This window comes from Carettochelys insculpta, chromosome 1 (genome assembly GCF_033958435.1).
Source record: "Carettochelys insculpta isolate YL-2023 chromosome 1, ASM3395843v1, whole genome shotgun sequence".
In the NCBI taxonomy this organism is placed as follows: domain Eukaryota; kingdom Metazoa; phylum Chordata; order Testudines; family Carettochelyidae; genus Carettochelys; species Carettochelys insculpta.
The window spans coordinates 154,778,165-154,797,980 of record NC_134137.1 but is presented as its reverse complement, the minus strand read 5'-3'; the positions used below and the strand labels follow the sequence as shown (position 1 = coordinate 154,797,980).

The following is a 19,816-nucleotide window of genomic DNA, read 5'->3' as shown; positions in this document are numbered from 1 at the left end:
CTGCTAGACATCATCTGAAGGTTCGAGGATAGCTGTGGACTGATGGGTACTGCTATCTTCGAGGATGCTGTGGGTGTAGTATCGTGAGTAGTCTTTACTGTTTGTCTTGCACCTCCTGTAATGTGATACCTCGCAATTGGGCTACTCATCTAAATAGCTCCTCAAACTGTTTCAGATCATCTGCTGGTGGCGAGGGAGAGATATGGAATTCTACTTTGTCCTGTGTGGACCTAGGCTCACATGAGAAGCACTCCAAGTCTGAATGAGGTAAGTCCTCATGCTCATTGGAACCTGCTTGGGAGATTACTGATGGCGGTTGAGCAGGTGAGGAGTGCACAGAGGTTGTGGGTGAGCACCTAAAGGTGTGCTGTCACTGAGGTGTACTATGTCTTGAGTGGTAGGTATGAGAGGAATGTGGTCAGTAGCCCTCCCATGCATCCTAGGGGCCCCACTGTCGTGGAAACTGCTGTGGGGGATACAACCATGGCTGGCTGGCTCACATGGATGCTGCTGGAGGAAATAACCCCTGTATGAGCACCACAAAGCCTGTGATAGAGAAGGAGATGGGCAGCCGTGCACACACTCCACAGAGCAGCTGGAGCACGGGGCGCTCACGCGGCTCGAAGGACACTGCTCTAAAGAGTGTCAGAGCACAGCAAGCTCTGACTTTAGCACTCTCAGGGATCACTCAAAGAACAAACAGTTCTCTGAGTAATATTGGGTTAAAAAAGGCCCTTGTGAAACTGGGCCTAAACACTGATCTAAGGCAGAGGTGAACAAATTGGGGGACAATATGGATTTTTTTTCTGGGGTGGAGCTTGGGACCTCAACAAGTCAGATACTCTAACACTAAAGTGTATGAATGAATAATCTCATCTCTTTGTCTCCCTGTCAAAAATCAAGAATGAAAACCAATTTCAGGTTACAGGTAATGAAGATGGAGCATAACAAATTAAGTGAATGGTAAAGGGAGATGGTGACTGGAAAAATTTGCACGTTTCTGCTCCAAGGCTTCTGGTTTCTGTAACATTCCTTTATAGCAATCCAGAAATTTGGCAGACAAATCTCAACTCTGAAGATTTTTAACGTGACTATGAAAACAAATAATATAACCAGTTCTGCCAAACTGTTAACATGCCATCAACACTTGTACTGAAATGTATATCTGGTTTTGGCATCTGGGTAAGACAAATTGGAGTTTCCAATACACACTAAAAAGAGGGAAGAGTTTGGGATTTTGGCCCTTTTGGGGAAGCTGATGCTTTTGGTGTTCAGGAGATAATGATTCTTCTCCTTCCCTGCCCATTGTCAGCAAAGGCAGAGACGACCTCAACATCAGGTTTCCCACCAAACCATGTAGTAATCCTGTCTAACATTTTCTACAGCATTTAACAGTAATGGCTATGCACATAAATGAATGTTAAGGAACATTTATGTAGACTCATATTGTACGTTCATGTTGTATGATAGCCATGTTCAGCGACAAATAGGGATCCTGGAGCTACATTTTGAGTACCCTATTGTAGTTATATTATACATGTTTCTCTTTTAAACTTTTTACTTTTTTTTTTTTTTTTTAAATCACAGAAAATATGGCATCCTGGTTAATGGTAAATGAAAGGTGGGCTAACTTTAAATCTGAAGCAATGCAGTACATTAAAGAAGCGAAAGTCCGTAATGAAGATCTGAGCAGTGGACATTGCTTATTTGTAACTCTGTGAACCGAGCCATGACTAGGCACTTCGAAAACTTATAATGTACATAAATCATAAAACAAAATTATAAAAAGAGAACAAATGAATTGCCTAAAAAACGTATAAACTCTAATAATATTCAGTTGAAGCTAACTAGTCTGGAACATAAAGCTTTGCTGGCACGCAGTAAGAGAAAAATAGTTTGCATTACCGAATAGCTGACACCCCGTGGCCAACTTCATGTATGACACCACTGATGAGGATTGCAGTGAAGAAATAGGTCAGTTGATTGATGGGCAGATTTACACCAGGCACCTGTTCATGTAGGCATGGCGACAAAATAAAACAAACTAGGATACCAAAATATACAAAGATAGATTCCATTTTACCTTTAGACATGCTACTGCAACATAGTTGTTTAAAGACCAGAAGCAAGCCATGAGCCATCTATATACAAAACTCTCAGATGACTGCCCTTTCCATCTTATATATTAAGATGTTGCTTTTCATTATCCTTTACTGAGGGTTTAAAACACTCCCATTCAAAAAAACTGAACAAAAACAAACAATATCAAACTATATTGCAAAAAACTGCCCTAAGCAACAGAAGTGTATATAGATTTATACAGACATGATATACATATAAATCAGTCATGGAAATTGCAAGCATCTGTTTACAACTCTCTGTGGTGATTTTTGTAGGAATAGCTGCCCATCCATCACAAACACTTCTGTATTGGAATAGCAGAAAAAAGCCCAAAATTGTGAGTCACACTGGCTGTGTCTACACTATGAGATAAATTTGATATTTAATAAATTTGAATATTTAACCTTGATATCATGAATTTGAAAAGTGTCCACAAAGCTTCTTGAAATTAGACCCACCTTTTTTCTGTGTTGAATCTCCACAGCCCGCTTGCCCCGTGCAAGTTCGACAGCGTGAGCGCTGCATTGTGGGTACCTATCCCACAGTGCCTTAGCCCTCGTGGCTTGTGGGTGTTTCTTGTTGGAATCCCAGAATTCCAAGCACTGTCCCAGAATTCAATGCACCACTAACCACACCCAAACAGAACTGGCGATTGCACCACTTCCTGCTGCAGCATTCCAGCCCAAGCACAGACCTGTGAATGCTCCAACTCACAGCACAGATTGTTTCAGCAACCATGGCAGCTGTTACACAATTTGTCCTTCAATTCCAAAGCTCAATGACGCTTGGCTAACCTATTGGTGCTGCTGCTGACGATGAGGAAGAGGATGTTTCGGAACAGCAAACAGCGGCCCAAGAACTCAGAGCTGGTGACTGCCATGACTGCACTGCTGACAGTGGAGCAGCATTTTTGGACTCGAGAAACCAGCACATGCTGGTGGGCACACATGGTTCTGGAGTCCTGGGATGACCAGCAGTGGGTGCAGAACTTTCTCATGTGAAAGTCCACCTTTATGGAACTTTGTGATGTGCTGGTGCCTGTCCTGAAGCACAGCCACACCAGAATGAGGCAGGCTTTAACGGTTCATAAGTGAATGGCAATTGCACTGTGGAAGTTTGCAACCCCCAACAGTTGCCGGTCAGTGGCAAATCAGTCCAGGGTGGACAGATCTCAAGTGGGGTCCGAGGTGATGGAGGTGGCCCATGCAGTCTGTTGGCATCTCCTCAAGAAGATCGTGACACTGGAAGATGTACAGGCCACAGTGGATGGTTTTGCTGCCCAGGGCTTTCCTAACTGCGGTGGGGCAATAGATGGCATGCACATACCCATCACGGCCCCAGCCCACCTGGCCTCAGAGTATATTAATCGAAAGGGGTACTTCTCCATGGTCATGCCAGGGTGGTAGATCACAAAGGTCATTTTGCTGTCATTAACACTGGCTAGCCAGGGAGGGTTCACAACACGTGCATATTCTGAAATTCGGGGCTGTACCGAAAGCTCCCAGATGGGACTTTTTTTCCCTGATCAGAAAATCAAGATTGGCAATGTGGAGACACCCACTGTGATATTGGGCAACCTGTTCACGCTCTGCTTCCCTGCCTGATGAAGCCCTACACAGGAGCCCTGGACCCCAAAAAGGAAAACTTTAATCACAGACTGAGCAGGTGCAGAATGATTGTGGAATGCACCTTTGGATATTTAAAAGCGAGGTTTAGATGTTTATTGACCCACACGCAGGGACCATGACGACGGGGAGTGGATGACCTCTCCTCAGGGGACTCATTGTGGGAACTGCAACGACGGGGGGTGGACGCCCTCTCCTCAGGGGACTCCGGCCAGAGGGTATCATCTGATGCCCTGCTGGGTTGGGAGTCCCTCTTCAGCTGCAGCAGGGAGCGCAGGACCTCCATCTGCTCAGTAACAGCCCTTACGAGCTTTGCTGTGACTTCAGTCTGCTTTTCTGTGGCCTCATTCATCTTTGACAATGGCTGCTGCTGGAGGCCAAGCATTCTCTCATTAAAGTTTACTTGACTCTGACGCCACTCAGCCGTACTGTGACACCACTCAGCAGTGTCCTTGATCAGGTTCTTGTGCTCTGCCTCAGTGTTTTCCAAGTGCTGCAGGATCAGATCTTCTTTGCATTTCTTCCATCCTCTGGTTTTCTCTGCAACACTGGGCACTGGGTCTGGAAAATGAAGGTCAAAATTAAGATACCGTTGACATAATGTGCTTTGAAGTGCAATGAATGGGTCTTACTGTGTACTATCACTGAAAGTATACTTTTAAAGGACACATGGGTTATTAAGGATGGTACAGTAAGTGTGCATTTCACAATACCTCACTTATGCAATACATTGCTTTGTGGACATGGTAGGTTATAGGCAATTGTCCTCTTTTGGTGGGAATCAGAAGGTCTGCAAAGCACGGGCAGCTGCCAGGCGTCCTGGCCGGGTGTCCTGTGGCAGTGATAAATGGTTGGCTTTGTGTGGGGAATCAATGCATAACAAAAATAATGTAAAGAGAAAAATATCCAAAGAAAGGTTGGATGTAAACAGACATGAGAGGGGAAAAGCACAGCAAAGCTCAGCAGCTGTGTGGCACCAGGGAGTCCTGGAAAATCAAAAGAGACGCTGGGAGAAGAGGGATTGGAAGGGCAAATACCTAGCAGAGCCTGGCAGCTACGGGGTGCCATGGGGAACCAGGAAAATGAAAAGAAATGCTGGGGAAAGGGGACATGGGATGGAAAAAGCACAGCAGAGCCCAGCAGCCACATGGTGCGGGGGAGTCATGAAAAATGAAAACAAATGCTGGTTGGAAAGGGACGTGGGGGAGGAATCCCTGCAGAGCCTGCAAACCGCATTGTGGAGTGGGGAACGGAGCACTTGCCAGCTGCTGAAGGGCAATGTTAAGGGACAGGAAGCATGTTTTAAAAAAAAAAGATGCAAATTTTCATGCTTCTGCAGGTTGTCAAAGAGGCCATCACCTTTCTAAAACTAACAGATATGGAGAATGAACAGCTGCTCCTGCTGTGTGAGCAAAAGCCTGGAAAATTTGCTAAAATGCTGTGTGGTGCCATGACACCAGATCGCTAACCGGTTGCCTGGCACAGCAAGGTGTGCTACTGTGGAAGCTGCAACAAGTCTGGCTTACCCAAGAACCTCATGAAAAAGATGCAAAAGTGTCTGGATGAGGCCTTCAAGGAGATCTCCAGAAAGGAAAACATTCCATTGCAAGACACATTAACACACTGTTCTGAGGGGCACAGAAGCACAGCTAGCACTTCCAGAATAAATAGCAAACCTAGAATAAATACTCACCCAAAATGCTTGCTCCAGGGAGTTTGGGGACCGGCATGGAAGGGACTGCTGTGGAGAGTCCCAACATGGAGGGGACTGGTTCCAGGTCAACTGTGAAGCACTCTGGGCTGTCTGGAACAACTTCCCGTCCCCTGCTTGTCGCTCCTTTCCTCATCTCCATTGCCCTCTTCTTCCGGGCCATGCTGCTCCTCTGGGCTCACCCCAAACTCCCTACCAGGGTCTCCACAAGTTTCGTAATTCAGTCCGGGCTCCATGATGGGGTCGCTCCCCATACACATGTGCAGCTGTTGATAATAGCGGGAGGTCCGTAGAGCCATCGTGACCACTGGTTGGCTTCCCAGACTTTTTGATAGGCCTGTTGGAGTTCTTTAACCTTCAGCCAGCATTGCATAGCATCCCAAGAGTAACCTCAGGCTGCCCTCTCTGAGACATCTGACCACAGATGGTTGCATTTCTCTTGGCCATCCGAAGTCTCTTTGCCACCGACTAGTCTCCCCAAATAGCAATGAGATCAAGAATCGCCTGGTGGGTCCAAGCCGGGGCTCTCTTGCGAGCCTGAGAAGCGCTAGTCAGCTCACCACCCTGAGTGCTCATGATTGCAGTACAGGGCTTCCGATAATTGATACCGATGCAATGCGATGACTACTGATGCGGTGCAACACGATGGGCAAAAGGATTTTTTCATAATGAATGCCCTTTTTATTTGCAGGGCTGGGCCACTAAATTCCAATTTAAATTTTAATTCAAATTCAATCCAAATTTCACAGGCTTACTTTGACTTTCCTGCACACCTGACAGCAGTGCACAATGAAGCTGCCATACTCGGAGGGTAGCTTTGTGGGATACATATGGGACACTTCTGGTGGCTAACAAATTCGAATTAAGGACACAGTGCTTCCACACTTGCCTTGATTCAAGATTTTAAATTCAAGATACATGCTATATCCATTCCGTAATATTGATATTCTATAATTGGTATCATGGCTCAATAAATCGAGTTAACAGTATTACATGTGAAGACAGTAATGTTTTAATATTGAACTAATAGCCTTGAAATTTAACTTTATCTTATAGTGTAGACACAGCCTATCCTACCCTTAAAACATAAAAATGATGAGATTTAAAAAAAAAAAATCACGCTTTTGGGTTTCTCTTCTTGGTTTTGGATTCCTCCTAATTGTTCCCACTGCAGCTGTGACAAATACAAGTCAAAAATTCATCATCTAATGCACACAAAATGTATGCACACAAACAATACAGGCCCCTCCCGCTCACCGCTCAAAGCTCTCCCTGACACATCTTATTGCCCCAGACTTCTTCAGCTCCCTGCAACCACTGACAGTTGCCTGTCCTTCACTCACTGAGACAGACATCCTCAATCCCCAGCTGGCTCCAAGTACTATGCCAACTTTCTAGCCAGCAGGGAAAAAGGCTATGCTGAATTCCTATCTTTATTAACTCCTGCTTCCTGCACTGAAGTGGGAGCACCAGGTCATTGTTGCTGCTGAGCTTGGAGAAAGAGCAGCTCTACAGTACCTGCAGCAGGGCTCTGACCCCTCAGAACAAAGATATTGGACCCAGGTACTGAATGTACCTGCTCCGGCTACTAGAAGCCTAAAATGGAATAGTGACCTCTAGTGTTAAAAAGTGTGAACTGCACACAATGCAGGCAAAATTACCGAACTGCCTGTCTCATCACTAGAGTAGAGGGCAGCAAAATCAGCCCCGGTGGCTGAACCTAGCCCACGAAGCATTTCTCTCCAGGAGCCAAGTCAGTTAGCAGAGTGTGTATACTTACAGCCACCAGCATGTCTTCAACTGCCCCTCCCCACACCTTGTTCCATTTGCAACAGAACTGCCCCTTGGATTCTCCTGCTACAGCCACAAATCAGTACCAAAATTTGTGGAGTAATCTGTAAAAATTATTGCTCATCCCTGCACTAGAACCTCCCAAAATTGTTCAGAAATTGTGACACACAATAATACGATGTTAGCAATTAGTAAGGCAGCCACGGTGTGATTTTCCTTAACTTGTAAACTGCATTGTAAGATGTATTAAACTACCAAAACACCATCACCTTGACGCAATCAGAGAAAACATAGGATTCCAAGAACATACATTTATTTTACTCTCTCTCATTTTAGAGACACTTCTATCTTGAAGAGCATAACTAGGGAATCAATAACACAAGGACTACACTGCAGCTTCTGTCAACACATCAGTGGAGAGAAGTGTTTTCCATAGAGCATGTGTCCAAATTTCAGATCTCTCGGAAGAGATCTGTCAGTCAAAAGCATTCTGTTGACATTCGTATACGCTTCGTTCCATGAGGAAGAAGGGATGTCTCAACAGCGGGGGGTTTTCCGACATTTGGCCCTGTGTGGACAGGCCAAATGCTGGGAAGACCTGTCCTGACAGAATTGCTGGCAAAAGATATGAAAATGCATCTTTTGCCAACAGTTCTCAGCAATCTAGACAGAGCCAATAAGAAGTCACAGGGAAAAGCGAGATGAAGAGGTCAGGAGAGAAAGAAAGCAGAAAATGAAGATAGACATGAGAGAGGGTAGAGGCAGAAATCAACCATATGAGCACAGACAGATGTCAGTACAATGCACTGAATAAAGCGGAAAAGGGGAAAGAGACAAAGAGAAACCAGGACAAAACAAAAAAGGGGACAGGGACAGAAAAAGGAAAGGACAAAACAAAGAGAAAGGTTTTCCCTTGGAAAAAAGTAGTTCCAGGGGTGGGAACCAGTAGGAGAAGCGTAAATCACTTAACCCAGGGGTCCTCAAACTTCACTGCAGCACAATTCTCTTTTGACAACAAAAATTACTACATGACCCCAGAAAGAGGGACCAAAGTCCAAGCCTATCCAACCCCTGCAACCCCAGATGGGAGGATGGGCAGGAGGAAGAAGAGAAAATGACAATGAAGCCAAAGTTCATGTCCTATTGTTCCATACATGTAGGCTAAAACCGAAATCCAAGGGCTTTGGCCCCACGTGGGGGGTCTGTAACATGAGCCCCATCACCCAGCGCTGAAGCCCTTGGACTTCAGCTTGGCCCCAGGCAGTGGGGCTTATGTTTTGGCCCTGGACGCCACCAAGTCTAATGCCAGTCCTGGGTGATCCCATTAGAATGGAGTCACAACCCATTTCGGGATCTCTTAACCAAAACTTTCAAAACTGCTGAGATAATCTAAGTTTTAAAAAATAATAAAATGAAACTAAAAATCCTTTTTGGAAGAAGGGGAATAGGAAAGCAGAGCAGAAGAGAGAGAGAAAAAGTGTTTATGGTCAGGCCTGTCACTATCAGAAGGATAGGACCATAAAGCCACCTCTCAGCTACAGGCAACACAATCCTCCAGTGTGCACACCCTGAGAAACAGCTCTTGAGGGAAGCACAGTTAGAATGTTGACTACGGTCCTCTAACAATTTGAAGCCAGCAATGCTCCCTTACATTAAGCACCTTCTGCATCAACTGGTGGTGTTAAAGTTAGAGCTGCTGAGAAAAGAAGAGCTGTTTCAGACATGTTACGGATATAAATACTGGTTTTAAAAGTGAACCAATTAAATGATTAAAATTATACTGTTGACCAGGTTAACTGAGGTCACTTTGTCTGGCCTGCTGTGGCAGGGACTGGTGTCGGTCCAGCTGGCCAGTGTAGTGTGGCCGGAGCTGGGGTCACTTCAGCCAGCCAGTGCAGGGTTGGGCCAAATGCTTACCGGTTAACCAGTGAATCTTTTACATCCACAAGACATATACAAAGGACAAAGAGCTATTAGTACTGAAAGCTGGCATCATGAGTCTACCAAGAATACGGGATGCTTCCTGGCATCTAAAGGATTTTAGACTCAAATGTCTGAAAACCCTTTTTAAGATATATTTAAAACGAATCTAATCCTTCAGGAAATCTACAGAAATTGAAAATAATAACAGGAAACAGTACCATCTCTATAGATATCTTGACTTCCTAAATTCTACTAAAGACATTTGTATGAGAGGAGGAACCTTTGTTATAGTGTTTCTTTCACCTGTTTCTTTTTTTACCTCTGACAGGTGCAAAAATTCCCAGAGTAAGTAACTGTTAGAAAATAAGCAGCAGAACTGGAAGACCACTAAAGAAACAAACATTCTATTTGCATGCAAATACCTGTAAGAGGAAAGGCCAAGAACTGGAACATAGAAAATATTGGATATAGAGCTATACAAGTAAAATTAACAGTTTTTCAATTATTCTTATAAGGCATCTCTCCCTCTTTAAAGTTTATTACACCAAGAGCTACTGTATGGGATATAACTAGTTTTGAGATTTTGGAGCTCAGAAGCTATTCTCTTGTATGGTATCTATAGACCTTTTCTCTATCACAATTATAGAAAGATATTCATATTGGTATGCAACAAAAATATGGCTGGTCTAAAGTTACAGTTGGAAAAAGTACTACAAAGCTGTTCTTGTCACTGGCACTACTCTTCTGCCACCAGGTATTGGGTTATTTTATTACTGCTAATTGGACATATGTGAGTAAGTCAATGACACTCCACTCTGAAGACCTCTACTTCACAGAAAACTCTGTCACCATGATGGTCTCTGCGGAGAAAAGTAAGCAATGAGGAGAAATGAAAAAAACGTAATACCAAATATTTACCATTTAATCCTCTTGGGAATGAGGAGGTGGCATGACAACTATTTTTAAAAGTCAAAAACCATATGTTTTATTTTAAAAAGTATATGCCATTTTCCCTCTATTTTTCCCCTGTCTTTTAACAGCTGTGTTCCAATTTGTGGAAGAGGTCACTAAATGCTCAATTCCATAATATTATCACAAAATAAAGGAGTGAGAGGGGTGTTGCTCTACCAGAACAATATAAATGTGTACACAGAGGGACCCTCAATCTTTCAGAATAGTTATATCTGACAGAGAAGACATAAGAATGTTCAGCTGGAAACATTCAATAAAATTGTATCTGAGGGGTAGCCGTGTTAGTCTGTATCTGCAGAAACAAAAAGTCCTGTGGCAGGCTAACAGATATTTTGGAGCATAAGATTTCATGGCCAAAGGCCCACTTCATCAGATGAAAGCCCATGCGCTATAATATCTGTTAGTCTCTCAGGTGCCACTTCTCATTGTTGTTTTCAATAAAATCGGTGTAAGGAGTGCACAATATAACTTTATGTGAGCATGGAAGAAGTCAGGTACACTCTGTAGGATTATTATATGAGAGAAAAAATAATTAGCTAGATAGTTTCATAAAGGAGATGCAATTCCTTCGTCACCGCTTCCGATATTCCAAAACAAAAGATAAGAGATTTTAATTGCCAGTTCTTCCATTCTTGCAATACAGTTCTCTTTTACTGGCATTGTACGTTTCATGTCTGGTATCAGATATCCTTGCAAACAAATACAATGTTATTAGCTCAGTAACATGGCATCTACAACAGAAACAATGAAAATTTCTGTCTCACGTCACCAACTCAACAAATGATCCTCATGTGATTCAAGTTGTAATCAGCTTCACAGTATAATCTTTGCCTTCCACTATCCTGAACAGTTGTTCATCCTTCCTTCTACTGACATTCTGAACCAAAGCAAACTGAAACACTCATCTTTTTGCTGAAAAGAGACATGGCTTGTTTTGGAAATTTAAAACCCATCACCCCGAACTGAAAAATATTAGAATTCTAAATAGATTCTAAAAGAATTCTAAACAGCTATGGGTGTTCTTAGTAACTACGCTCATTTCTGGATATTCAGTATGCGTATTGTCTATTCCAAATTCCTCCGTGCTTTTTTATATAAACACTTTGTGTTTTCCCACCTCCTTTTTAAAGACTGAACATGAACACTTCTGGTATAATTGGTGAGACTTCTGATCTTGAAAGGGAAAATTTAAAGATCAGAAAGGCTATCTGTTTAGAATAAGTCCATAGGTAGCCACATGGGGCTATTTGAATGGTTGAGTGTGGCTAGTTGGCTTGAACGAGTACTATATTTTCAGAATAATGTGGGTAGCTCGCCGTAGTGGCCACTGTTTCAGAACTAGTTGGATGTCGTGCGTACAGATTATAATTCTTAAACTAGCAACCAGAGAGGGAACACTTACCACAACTTGCAACATACGATCATTCTGGATTCCGGGGGCTTCAGTTATCATCAGTGTCAGGGTCTGCATTAGTGTCTTTCCAAGGAGAACAACAGAACCAAACATCGCAATTATGCCAAACACCATTCCTATATTGAACCTGAAACAAAGAGAAACATACAGTGCTGTGCACATAAAATGAGTAACTGCGTAACATGAAGACACTTAAATGAGTCAGTATACCCTAACATACGAAACACAAGGACAAAACTTCCCCCATGCTATTCAATCTGGTACATCATCACAAAAGCACCTGCAATGCACTAGAATGCTTAAACTTAGAGGAGCAGAACAGCATTTTTATCCAGTTAAGAAGCTAATGACATAATGCTATCCAAAACTGCATCTAGATGAGGGTCAGGATTAGATAATAAAACACACTGTTTCCATGACGCTAGAATAGGAAACATTTATTTTCAGATTTAAATAAATTTCAGAATACTTACTAATAAAATTCTGCAATGTTTCTTATACAATCAAAGGGAAAATTGGTACTGCAAAGCAGTTAATGCATTAAATAAAGCTTATTCTTTGTCTAAAATATTGCAAGTCACTGTCAGCTTTCCCCCACCTTTCTAACAATTTCATTGTTTCACTACCACCTTTAACGGAACCTCACTGGGAGTTAGTCAGTCAGCACATATGTTTTAAGCTGTTTGCATTTGTACTTAAGAGGGACAAGTGCAAGCCAGTATATTCTCTTTTGCTGTAGATATTATAAAAAAGCTATTTCTGACTGATGTTAACCCCAAGTTATGATATATAAGAGGAAACATTAACAAAAAGTATCAGCTTGGCAGATCTTTCCTCTTTTATTCACTCCTATGCCACTGATAGTAACAGTAAAATAAGGTCAGTAGTGAAAAGAAATGTGCAACTTCACAACTCCTTAGCTGTAATTCCCAGAGTTGGTGCAAAATAATGCCAGAAACACAGTTTTGTAGGCATTTTCTGGCCACTCCAAAAGTACTGAGTTAGCCACTGTGCACATCCCTCATGCCAGAAGCATAAAAAAATTCCAGCGGAGGAAAGTGTGGGATGGATGCCAGCAAAAATGTGAGCAATACAGCCTAATAACCCCAAACTCAATGTTAGAATGACCACTTTGGCTTTGGCCATGGCCACAGGGTCAAATTTGTGGTTTGATTTCCATCAGGGCTCAAAGCAAGCAACTTGTGCCTATGGCCAGGCACAGTACTGCTGTCGTTTCACTGATTTCTCACACTGCTCTCCCCATCAACAGGTGTAATCCTGAAACGGGACTATATGCATACAGTCTGATTTCAAAGGGACTACTCACTCGCTTACAGGAAGAAGCTATGGCAGTATGTATACCAATATTGTAACAATAGTGTTATTTTTGTCTTCTGCAAAATCTCAACAGGCAATACTACAGAATCACTACAACTCAGCTTCTTGCTTATCTCCTTAATGAAAAGCATTCCTTTCTAAACTAAAACCTGATTTCTGGAAAGAGTACAGAGGAGTATACAGGATCTTCTATAAGTAAAAAAATATGTTAAGTCTTCAGCTGACAAGACCAGAACATTTTCTTCAATGGGTACTTCATATTCTCTGAAACGATAAATATCAATGATGCACTGACAATTTCTAGGAAAAATAAGAAAATATCTAAGTTTCATTAACGTCTACATTACAGTGACCAAGGTTTAGCTTAGTGTGCAGGACTAAATACACTTTGCAAGACATGAAAAGCTATGTCTGGGTTCCCTAACAAATATATAAACTAAAAATTTACACTGTTTACAGCACGCCCTTTGCAACAAATATTTTGCTAACTGTGGATTCATAAAAGAGAAAGAAAAGAAGATTGGTACTTCAACTACATTTTTGTGGTTTTATTTCTAAATTATCAAGGTTGTATTATAACCAGAACATTTTAAAACTAGCAATATGGTAATAATTATTAATACCATGATTAACAAAAGCAAAGTTCCCTAGTGGTTGTACAATAGTCAAACTAGAATTCCAAAATTATACCATAGATAAAGAAATCTGGGTTTCCATCGTCCCCAACTGTAGAACAGACGGTTGAAGAGAGTAGTTTGCCATCGCATATGAAAAGGAGAGATATTCAGCCCATATGACATCAGCCAGTCTTCGTAAGATGCTTTCAGAGAACTAGATGACTGTAAGGAACAATGGAAAATAAGCTTGACACACAGCTTTGGGAACAGCATATGGGAGTACATATGTGGGCGTCTAACAACGTGTAAATTACGGGGGGGGAAGAAATAATGAATTGTGCACAACACATACTTTGTAGGAACTACAGACTCTTATAACAGGAGTCTAATGTGTGGTCTAAAGTGCAAATTCATCCTGCAGTCATGTACTGTAGCCTTTAGTCTTCCTCTTCTTGTAATTTTACATTAAGGACAAAGCTGCAGATTTACATTACTGGTGAACTCAAGCAATAACCAAAGTCAAACTGCTAGAAGAGAGAAATCCAGACCAATGTTGTGACTGTGTGCATTTATTTTTATAAATACATTAGGGACACCACATGATTATAAAAATTAATCATGAGATTAAAAATGACAGAGCATACATTTATATAAGAATAATATAAAGTGAGTATGGTGCAATTTGTATTCTGTGTTGTAATTGAAATCAATATATTAAAAAACATAAAAAACCCACCAAAATTATTTATAATAAATTTAAATGGATTTTCTATTATTGTTTAACAGTGCAATTAAAACTGAAATTAATCCTCATTAATTTTATTGAGCTAATTTGTTTTGAGTTAATTGCTTGAGAAAAAAAATGATTAATGGATAGCCCTAAAATGTACACATATTGGCAAGAGTAACATCACAGCTGTGACAAATTTAAATCATGGACCCAGGGCTGTTTGGTAGACCTAAAATTTTTTGGGATGATTTTTCTCCAAAGTGGGGATGGGGATCATGGGAAACTGGCTAATAAAAATATTAACAAAGAAAATTATTTTGCATAAAAATATATTCAATCTGCTCTAATAACAACAAATGTCTATCTTAAAACTCTGAATTTTCCTTACTTTAGATTAGGTTTTTTAATATGTTTGCAAAAAACGTTTTCACCTTGGCAAAATAGGAGATACAGAATAAACCCATGTATGCTTATGTATTACAGTAAAAAAAGATGGGTTATCCCAGAATTTGGATAACCGGAATGCTCAATTAACTGGCACCTGCTCTGGCAGAGCAGGGTCAGCTGCCATGGGGCTGGCTGGCGGTGATGGGAAATAGTTGTTTAGCCAGGGCCAGCTACCCAGCTGGTGCCAGTGGCAGCAGGGCTGGTGGAGCATGGCCAGTGGAGCAGAACCAGTGTCCTCACTCCAAAATCCGGCACTTTTAATTATCTGGCACCCCCAGTTCCCCAGGGGGTTCATATTACACAGCTTCTAATGTGACACTGTGATTTAAATCATTTCTTAAAGATCTGATAACAGTATGCAATTACTTTTCAAGATTGTTGTTCTAGGAGGAATGTAGTTTGTCACCCAATTATCACGTACTACAGGCCACCACACTGAATGACTTTGTAAAAGTACCAAAAAAAGTTTCAAATTGACTAAGTGTATAAAATAATTTGTACAATTTATTTCCTACTAGAGGGTGGCATGAATGAATTTATGTTTTTATTGCAAAACAAAAAAGCAGTCCAGTAACACTTTAAAGACTAACAAAATAATTTATTAGGTGAGCTTTCGTGGGACAGACCCACTTCTTCAGACCATAGCCATACCAGAACAGACTCAATATTTAAGGCACAGAGAACCAAAAAACAGTAATCAAAGCTGACAAATCAGAAAGAAATTATCAAGATGAGTAAATCAGAGAACGGGGGGGGGGGGGGGAGTCAAGAATTAGATTAAGCCAAGTATGCCAAAGAGCCCCTATAATGTCCCAGAAAATTTGCATCCCAGTTAAAACCACGTGTTAATGTGTCAAATCACAGGCACATTCTCATGTTCCTCAACTAACATCATATATGCCATCATGTGCCAACAATGCCCAGATGCGTTGTATATTGGACAGACTTCAAACTCTCTTAGACAAAGAGTTAATGGGCACAAAACAGACATAAAAACACTTCTGATCCACAAACCTGTTAGCCAGCACTTTAATGGAGTGGGCCATTCTGTTAATGACTTAAGAGCTTGCATCTTATTGAAGAAGAATTTTCAGCCTGCTTCAGAAAGAGATGCTGCTGAACTTTCTGTCACATTCAAATTCGACAAGTTAACACGTGGTTTGAACCAGGATGGCAATTTTCTGGGACATTATAGGGGCTCGTTGGCATACTTGGCTTAAGCTAATTCTTGACTCCCCCACACCAGCCACTCTGCTCTCCGATTTGCTCACCTTGATAATTCTTTCTGATTTGTCAACCTTGATTACTGTTTTTGGTTTTCTATGCCTTAAATATTGAGTCTGTTCTGGTCTTGCTATGGTCTGAAGAAGTGGGTCTGTCCCACAAAAGCTCACCTAATAAATTATTTTGTTAGTCTTTAAAGTGCTACTTGACTGCTTTTTTGTTTTGATAGTATATAGACTAGCACGGCTCCCTGTTTTTATTGCAGTTAATGTCAAACATAGATAGGTCATAAACACTTAGGCTGTGGCCACACTTGGCCAAAATTTCAAAATAGCCATACTAATCGCCAAATCAGAGAATACTAATGAGGCGCTGAGGTGAATATTCAGCACCTCATTAGCATGCTGCCTTCCGTGGCGCTTCAAAAGTGCCACATTTCATTCACACAGGGCTCACATACATGGGGCTCCTTTTCGAAAGGACCCCGCAAACATCAAAATCCCCTTATTCCTATCAGCTGAATAGGAATAAGAGGATTTCAGTGTTTGCAGGGCTGTTTTGAAAAGCACCCCCACATAGCTGAGCCGCGCGTGAATGAAATGTGGCACTTTTCAAGTGCTGCAGCTGGCAGCATGCTAATGAGGTGGTAAATATTCACTTCAGTGCCTCATTAGTATTCTCCGATTTGGCCATTAGCATGGCCATTTCGAAATTTTGGCCAAGTGTGGCCACAGCCTTAATGTGTGGCACAGACTGGCAGCTGCAGTTTTAGATTTGGTCTTGTCTTCCATATATTTCCCCTAATCTGCTTCATAGAAGCCAGAATCAAAGGTCCACCATGTGGATGGGAGTCCGTGCTGCAACAATTAGGATCTATCTACGCTGCAGACAAGAGCATGACTTCCAGCCCAAGAAGGCAGAAACACCTGAGGCTCTGCTCCTGCCAGCGTGCTTAAAAGCAGCAGCATGGATGCTGTTGCATGTGTGGCAGCACAGCTCTTCTGCTTGTATCCAAACAGCTAATCAATGTCACTGCACCTTGCTACTTTTAATGCTCTAGCTGAAATAAGAGCTGTGCACCCAAATGGGAAGGAATGCTGCCACCTACACTGCAGACATAAAGGGAACAGCATGGAACTTGCAGCTCAGAGGGAGATTATGGGAGCTTTAAACCACCCTGGTGCTCTTCTTATAACAGCTGCTCCAGAAGCCCATATGGTCCTGAAATAATTTAGATTGAGACAGTCTCTCAGTGCTGCCTAAACTACAGCAATCTCTCAATGGGAGCTGCAAAATTGTGTTGGGGATGGGTGTAGCAGGTGAAGTGCTTCCCCCCGGGGACAGAGTAGATGCACATAACCCACCACAGGTAGCCACTATGACAGGCATGTGGTAGCACAGCAGGCAGAGAGCCTGCCTGAGATTCCCATGGATTTGCAAAACGGTGGCAGGCTGGATCTGGCAGTTTCGAAGGCTGGATCTGATCCAGTGGCCATATTTTATCTATCACGGCTGTTGACATGCAGTAGCTCCTACACATTCCCTGAAGACTGAAGATATGTTGAAAACTTTTGATTATGATAACAAAGTTCAAATTGGGGCTGTTGCCTGGACTCTCCTGGTTTCCTCAAAAGCAGGTCAGCACTGCTACCAATTACTCTATTGCCTCTAAATCACATTGTTTCTTTTCTTCTTTGATCATGGATATAAGTAGTTTCAGAGGGGATCTAAAAAGAGAAAGGATGTTTGGTCAGATGGACTGAGCAACTAATTACAAGGCTTCTGTCACGCAACAAGATGTAGATGTCCATTCTATTTGGAGTCCCGATTACTTCAGAGTGGTCCACATAGGTGTTACAGTTTTGTCCACATTGACCTGCAGGACATGGCCCCAAAATGGTTTATCAAAAGAGCACCTGAATAGCCAAAAACAGATGACAACCTGATGGCCGCTATTTTTACAGTGATCTATATTCAGATTTAGGATTTTCTTCCCTCTTGCGGTCAACTACTCTTAATGAACGGAGTGCCTAACTCATATTTGTTTGCCATTATTTGCTCTAGCCCTGCTCAAATGAAATTTGAACAATTTTTAAAGTCACTCATAATTTTAGAAATAGACCTTTTGCCAGCTTACTAAATGAGAATATCACAACTTTTCTCTATAAAATGTTTGACAAATATTGCTTTCATTATTTGCTGACCTGTATTTTGTTTCAAGGCAAGCAGCAGAGGGAGCTGCTTATTGCTCATGTTTGCTCATCTTCTAAATATTAAGATAAATTATCTTTAATAGTTTGTATCTATATAATTTGTAAAAAAGTGTTTTTGCATCTATCCTATAAATTAAATCTATCTGCTGTATCGAATTGAACAAGGTTTAATTTGAACAAACATGAGCCATTGGGATTGGAGGATTAGGACCTATACATTGAAAAATAAGAGCATCATAGAGTGAGCACTACATTTGATTTTCACAGACATTGTCTTCAGTTTGTTACATCTATATATTTTTACACAAATACTTAACAACTTTGATCGAATTTCAAAGGATGAGCTATAAAATAAACTACAAGTATTGATGTACATTTTGCTAGTTACAAATATATGATACTTACTCTGTGGAAGACAGTACTTCCTTGATCCCTATACAAACCCCTGTATTTGTTTATTCAGATTTATAAAATGCTAAAAGTGATACTAATCCGTATGCTCTAGACTCCCTGGATACAACTGCAAAACACATGCTTAATGCAGCAATTTAACCCACCATCTATCCCCTGTCCCTTTCTCTCTCAATGTCCCTCACCACCTCCACCACCATTTTCAAGTGCTTGGAAGAAAAAAATGAGTCTTGTAACAGTCTCTGAAGGTTATTTTAGAACTATTTAGCTAACAAGTGGGTTATACCATTATTTTATTTTATTTCTGTGAGGATTAAAGACGATGAAAATTCACAAAGAAGACACTGAATTATGACAATATTATTATTGTAAACACACTGGCTTTTAATACAAGCATAGAATTCACTGGACCTAACCAGGTTAGTCACAGAATCAAGGGTACATTCTCATGTTCCTCAACTAACATCATATAGGCCATCATGTGCCAGCAATGCCCAGATGCTTTGTATATTGGACAGACTTCAAACTCTCTTAGACAAAGAGTTAATGGGCACAAAACAGACATAAAAACACTTCTGATCCACAAACCGGTCAGCCAACATTTTAATGGAGTGGGCCATTCTATGAATGATTTAAGACTTACTGAAGAGGAATTTTCATACTACTTTGGAAAGAGAGGCTGCTGAACTCTCTTTTATATTCAAATTTGACAAATTAACACATGGTTTGAACAGGGATGCAAATTTTCTGGGTCATTATAGTGGCTCTTCGGCATACTTGGCTTAATCTAATTCTTGACCTCCCCCCTCCCCTCTGATTTGCTCACCTTGATCATTTTTTTTTTCTGATTTGTCAACCTTGATTACTGTTTTTGGTTCTCTATGCCTTAAATATTGAGTCTGTTCTGGTATGGCTATGGTGTGAAAAAGTGGATCTGCTCCATGAAAGCTCACCTAATAAATTATTTTGTTAGTCTTTAAAGTGCTACTTTATTGTTTTTTGTTTTGATAGAGTTCAAAGGTACCTTTAGAGTTCAAGTCCACTCACCTGCACTTATGGCAGCACCAAACACCATTTCCACCAGCCCAGACCAGTGTGTGTCTAACCTGCCCTTAAAAATCTCCAGTAATGGATACTCCCACAACCTCCATAGGCAATTTATTTCAGCACTTAACCACCCTGACAGTTAATAAGTGTTTTCCTAATATCCAACCTAAAACACCCTGGTTGCAGTTTAAGCCCATTGCTTCTTGTCCTAGCCTCAGAGGTGACGTTTCTT

The 19,816-nt window shown here is 41.4% G+C and overlaps 1 protein-coding gene across 1 annotated transcript in view; it reads right to left on the bottom strand.

The window, feature by feature from the left end:
* MBTPS2 (membrane bound transcription factor peptidase, site 2) overlaps positions 1 to 19,816 on the bottom strand; it is a 54,531-nt gene that overhangs the window by 33,854 nt on the left and 861 nt on the right. The window contains exons 2-4 of the mRNA XM_074983373.1: positions 13,586 to 13,734; positions 11,546 to 11,684; positions 1,906 to 2,009 (exon numbers count right to left, since the gene is read on the bottom strand). Coding sequence (XP_074839474.1) covers positions 1,906 to 2,009; positions 11,546 to 11,684; positions 13,586 to 13,734 — 392 coding nt within the window. The remainder of the gene's footprint in view (positions 1 to 1,905; positions 2,010 to 11,545; positions 11,685 to 13,585; positions 13,735 to 19,816) is intronic.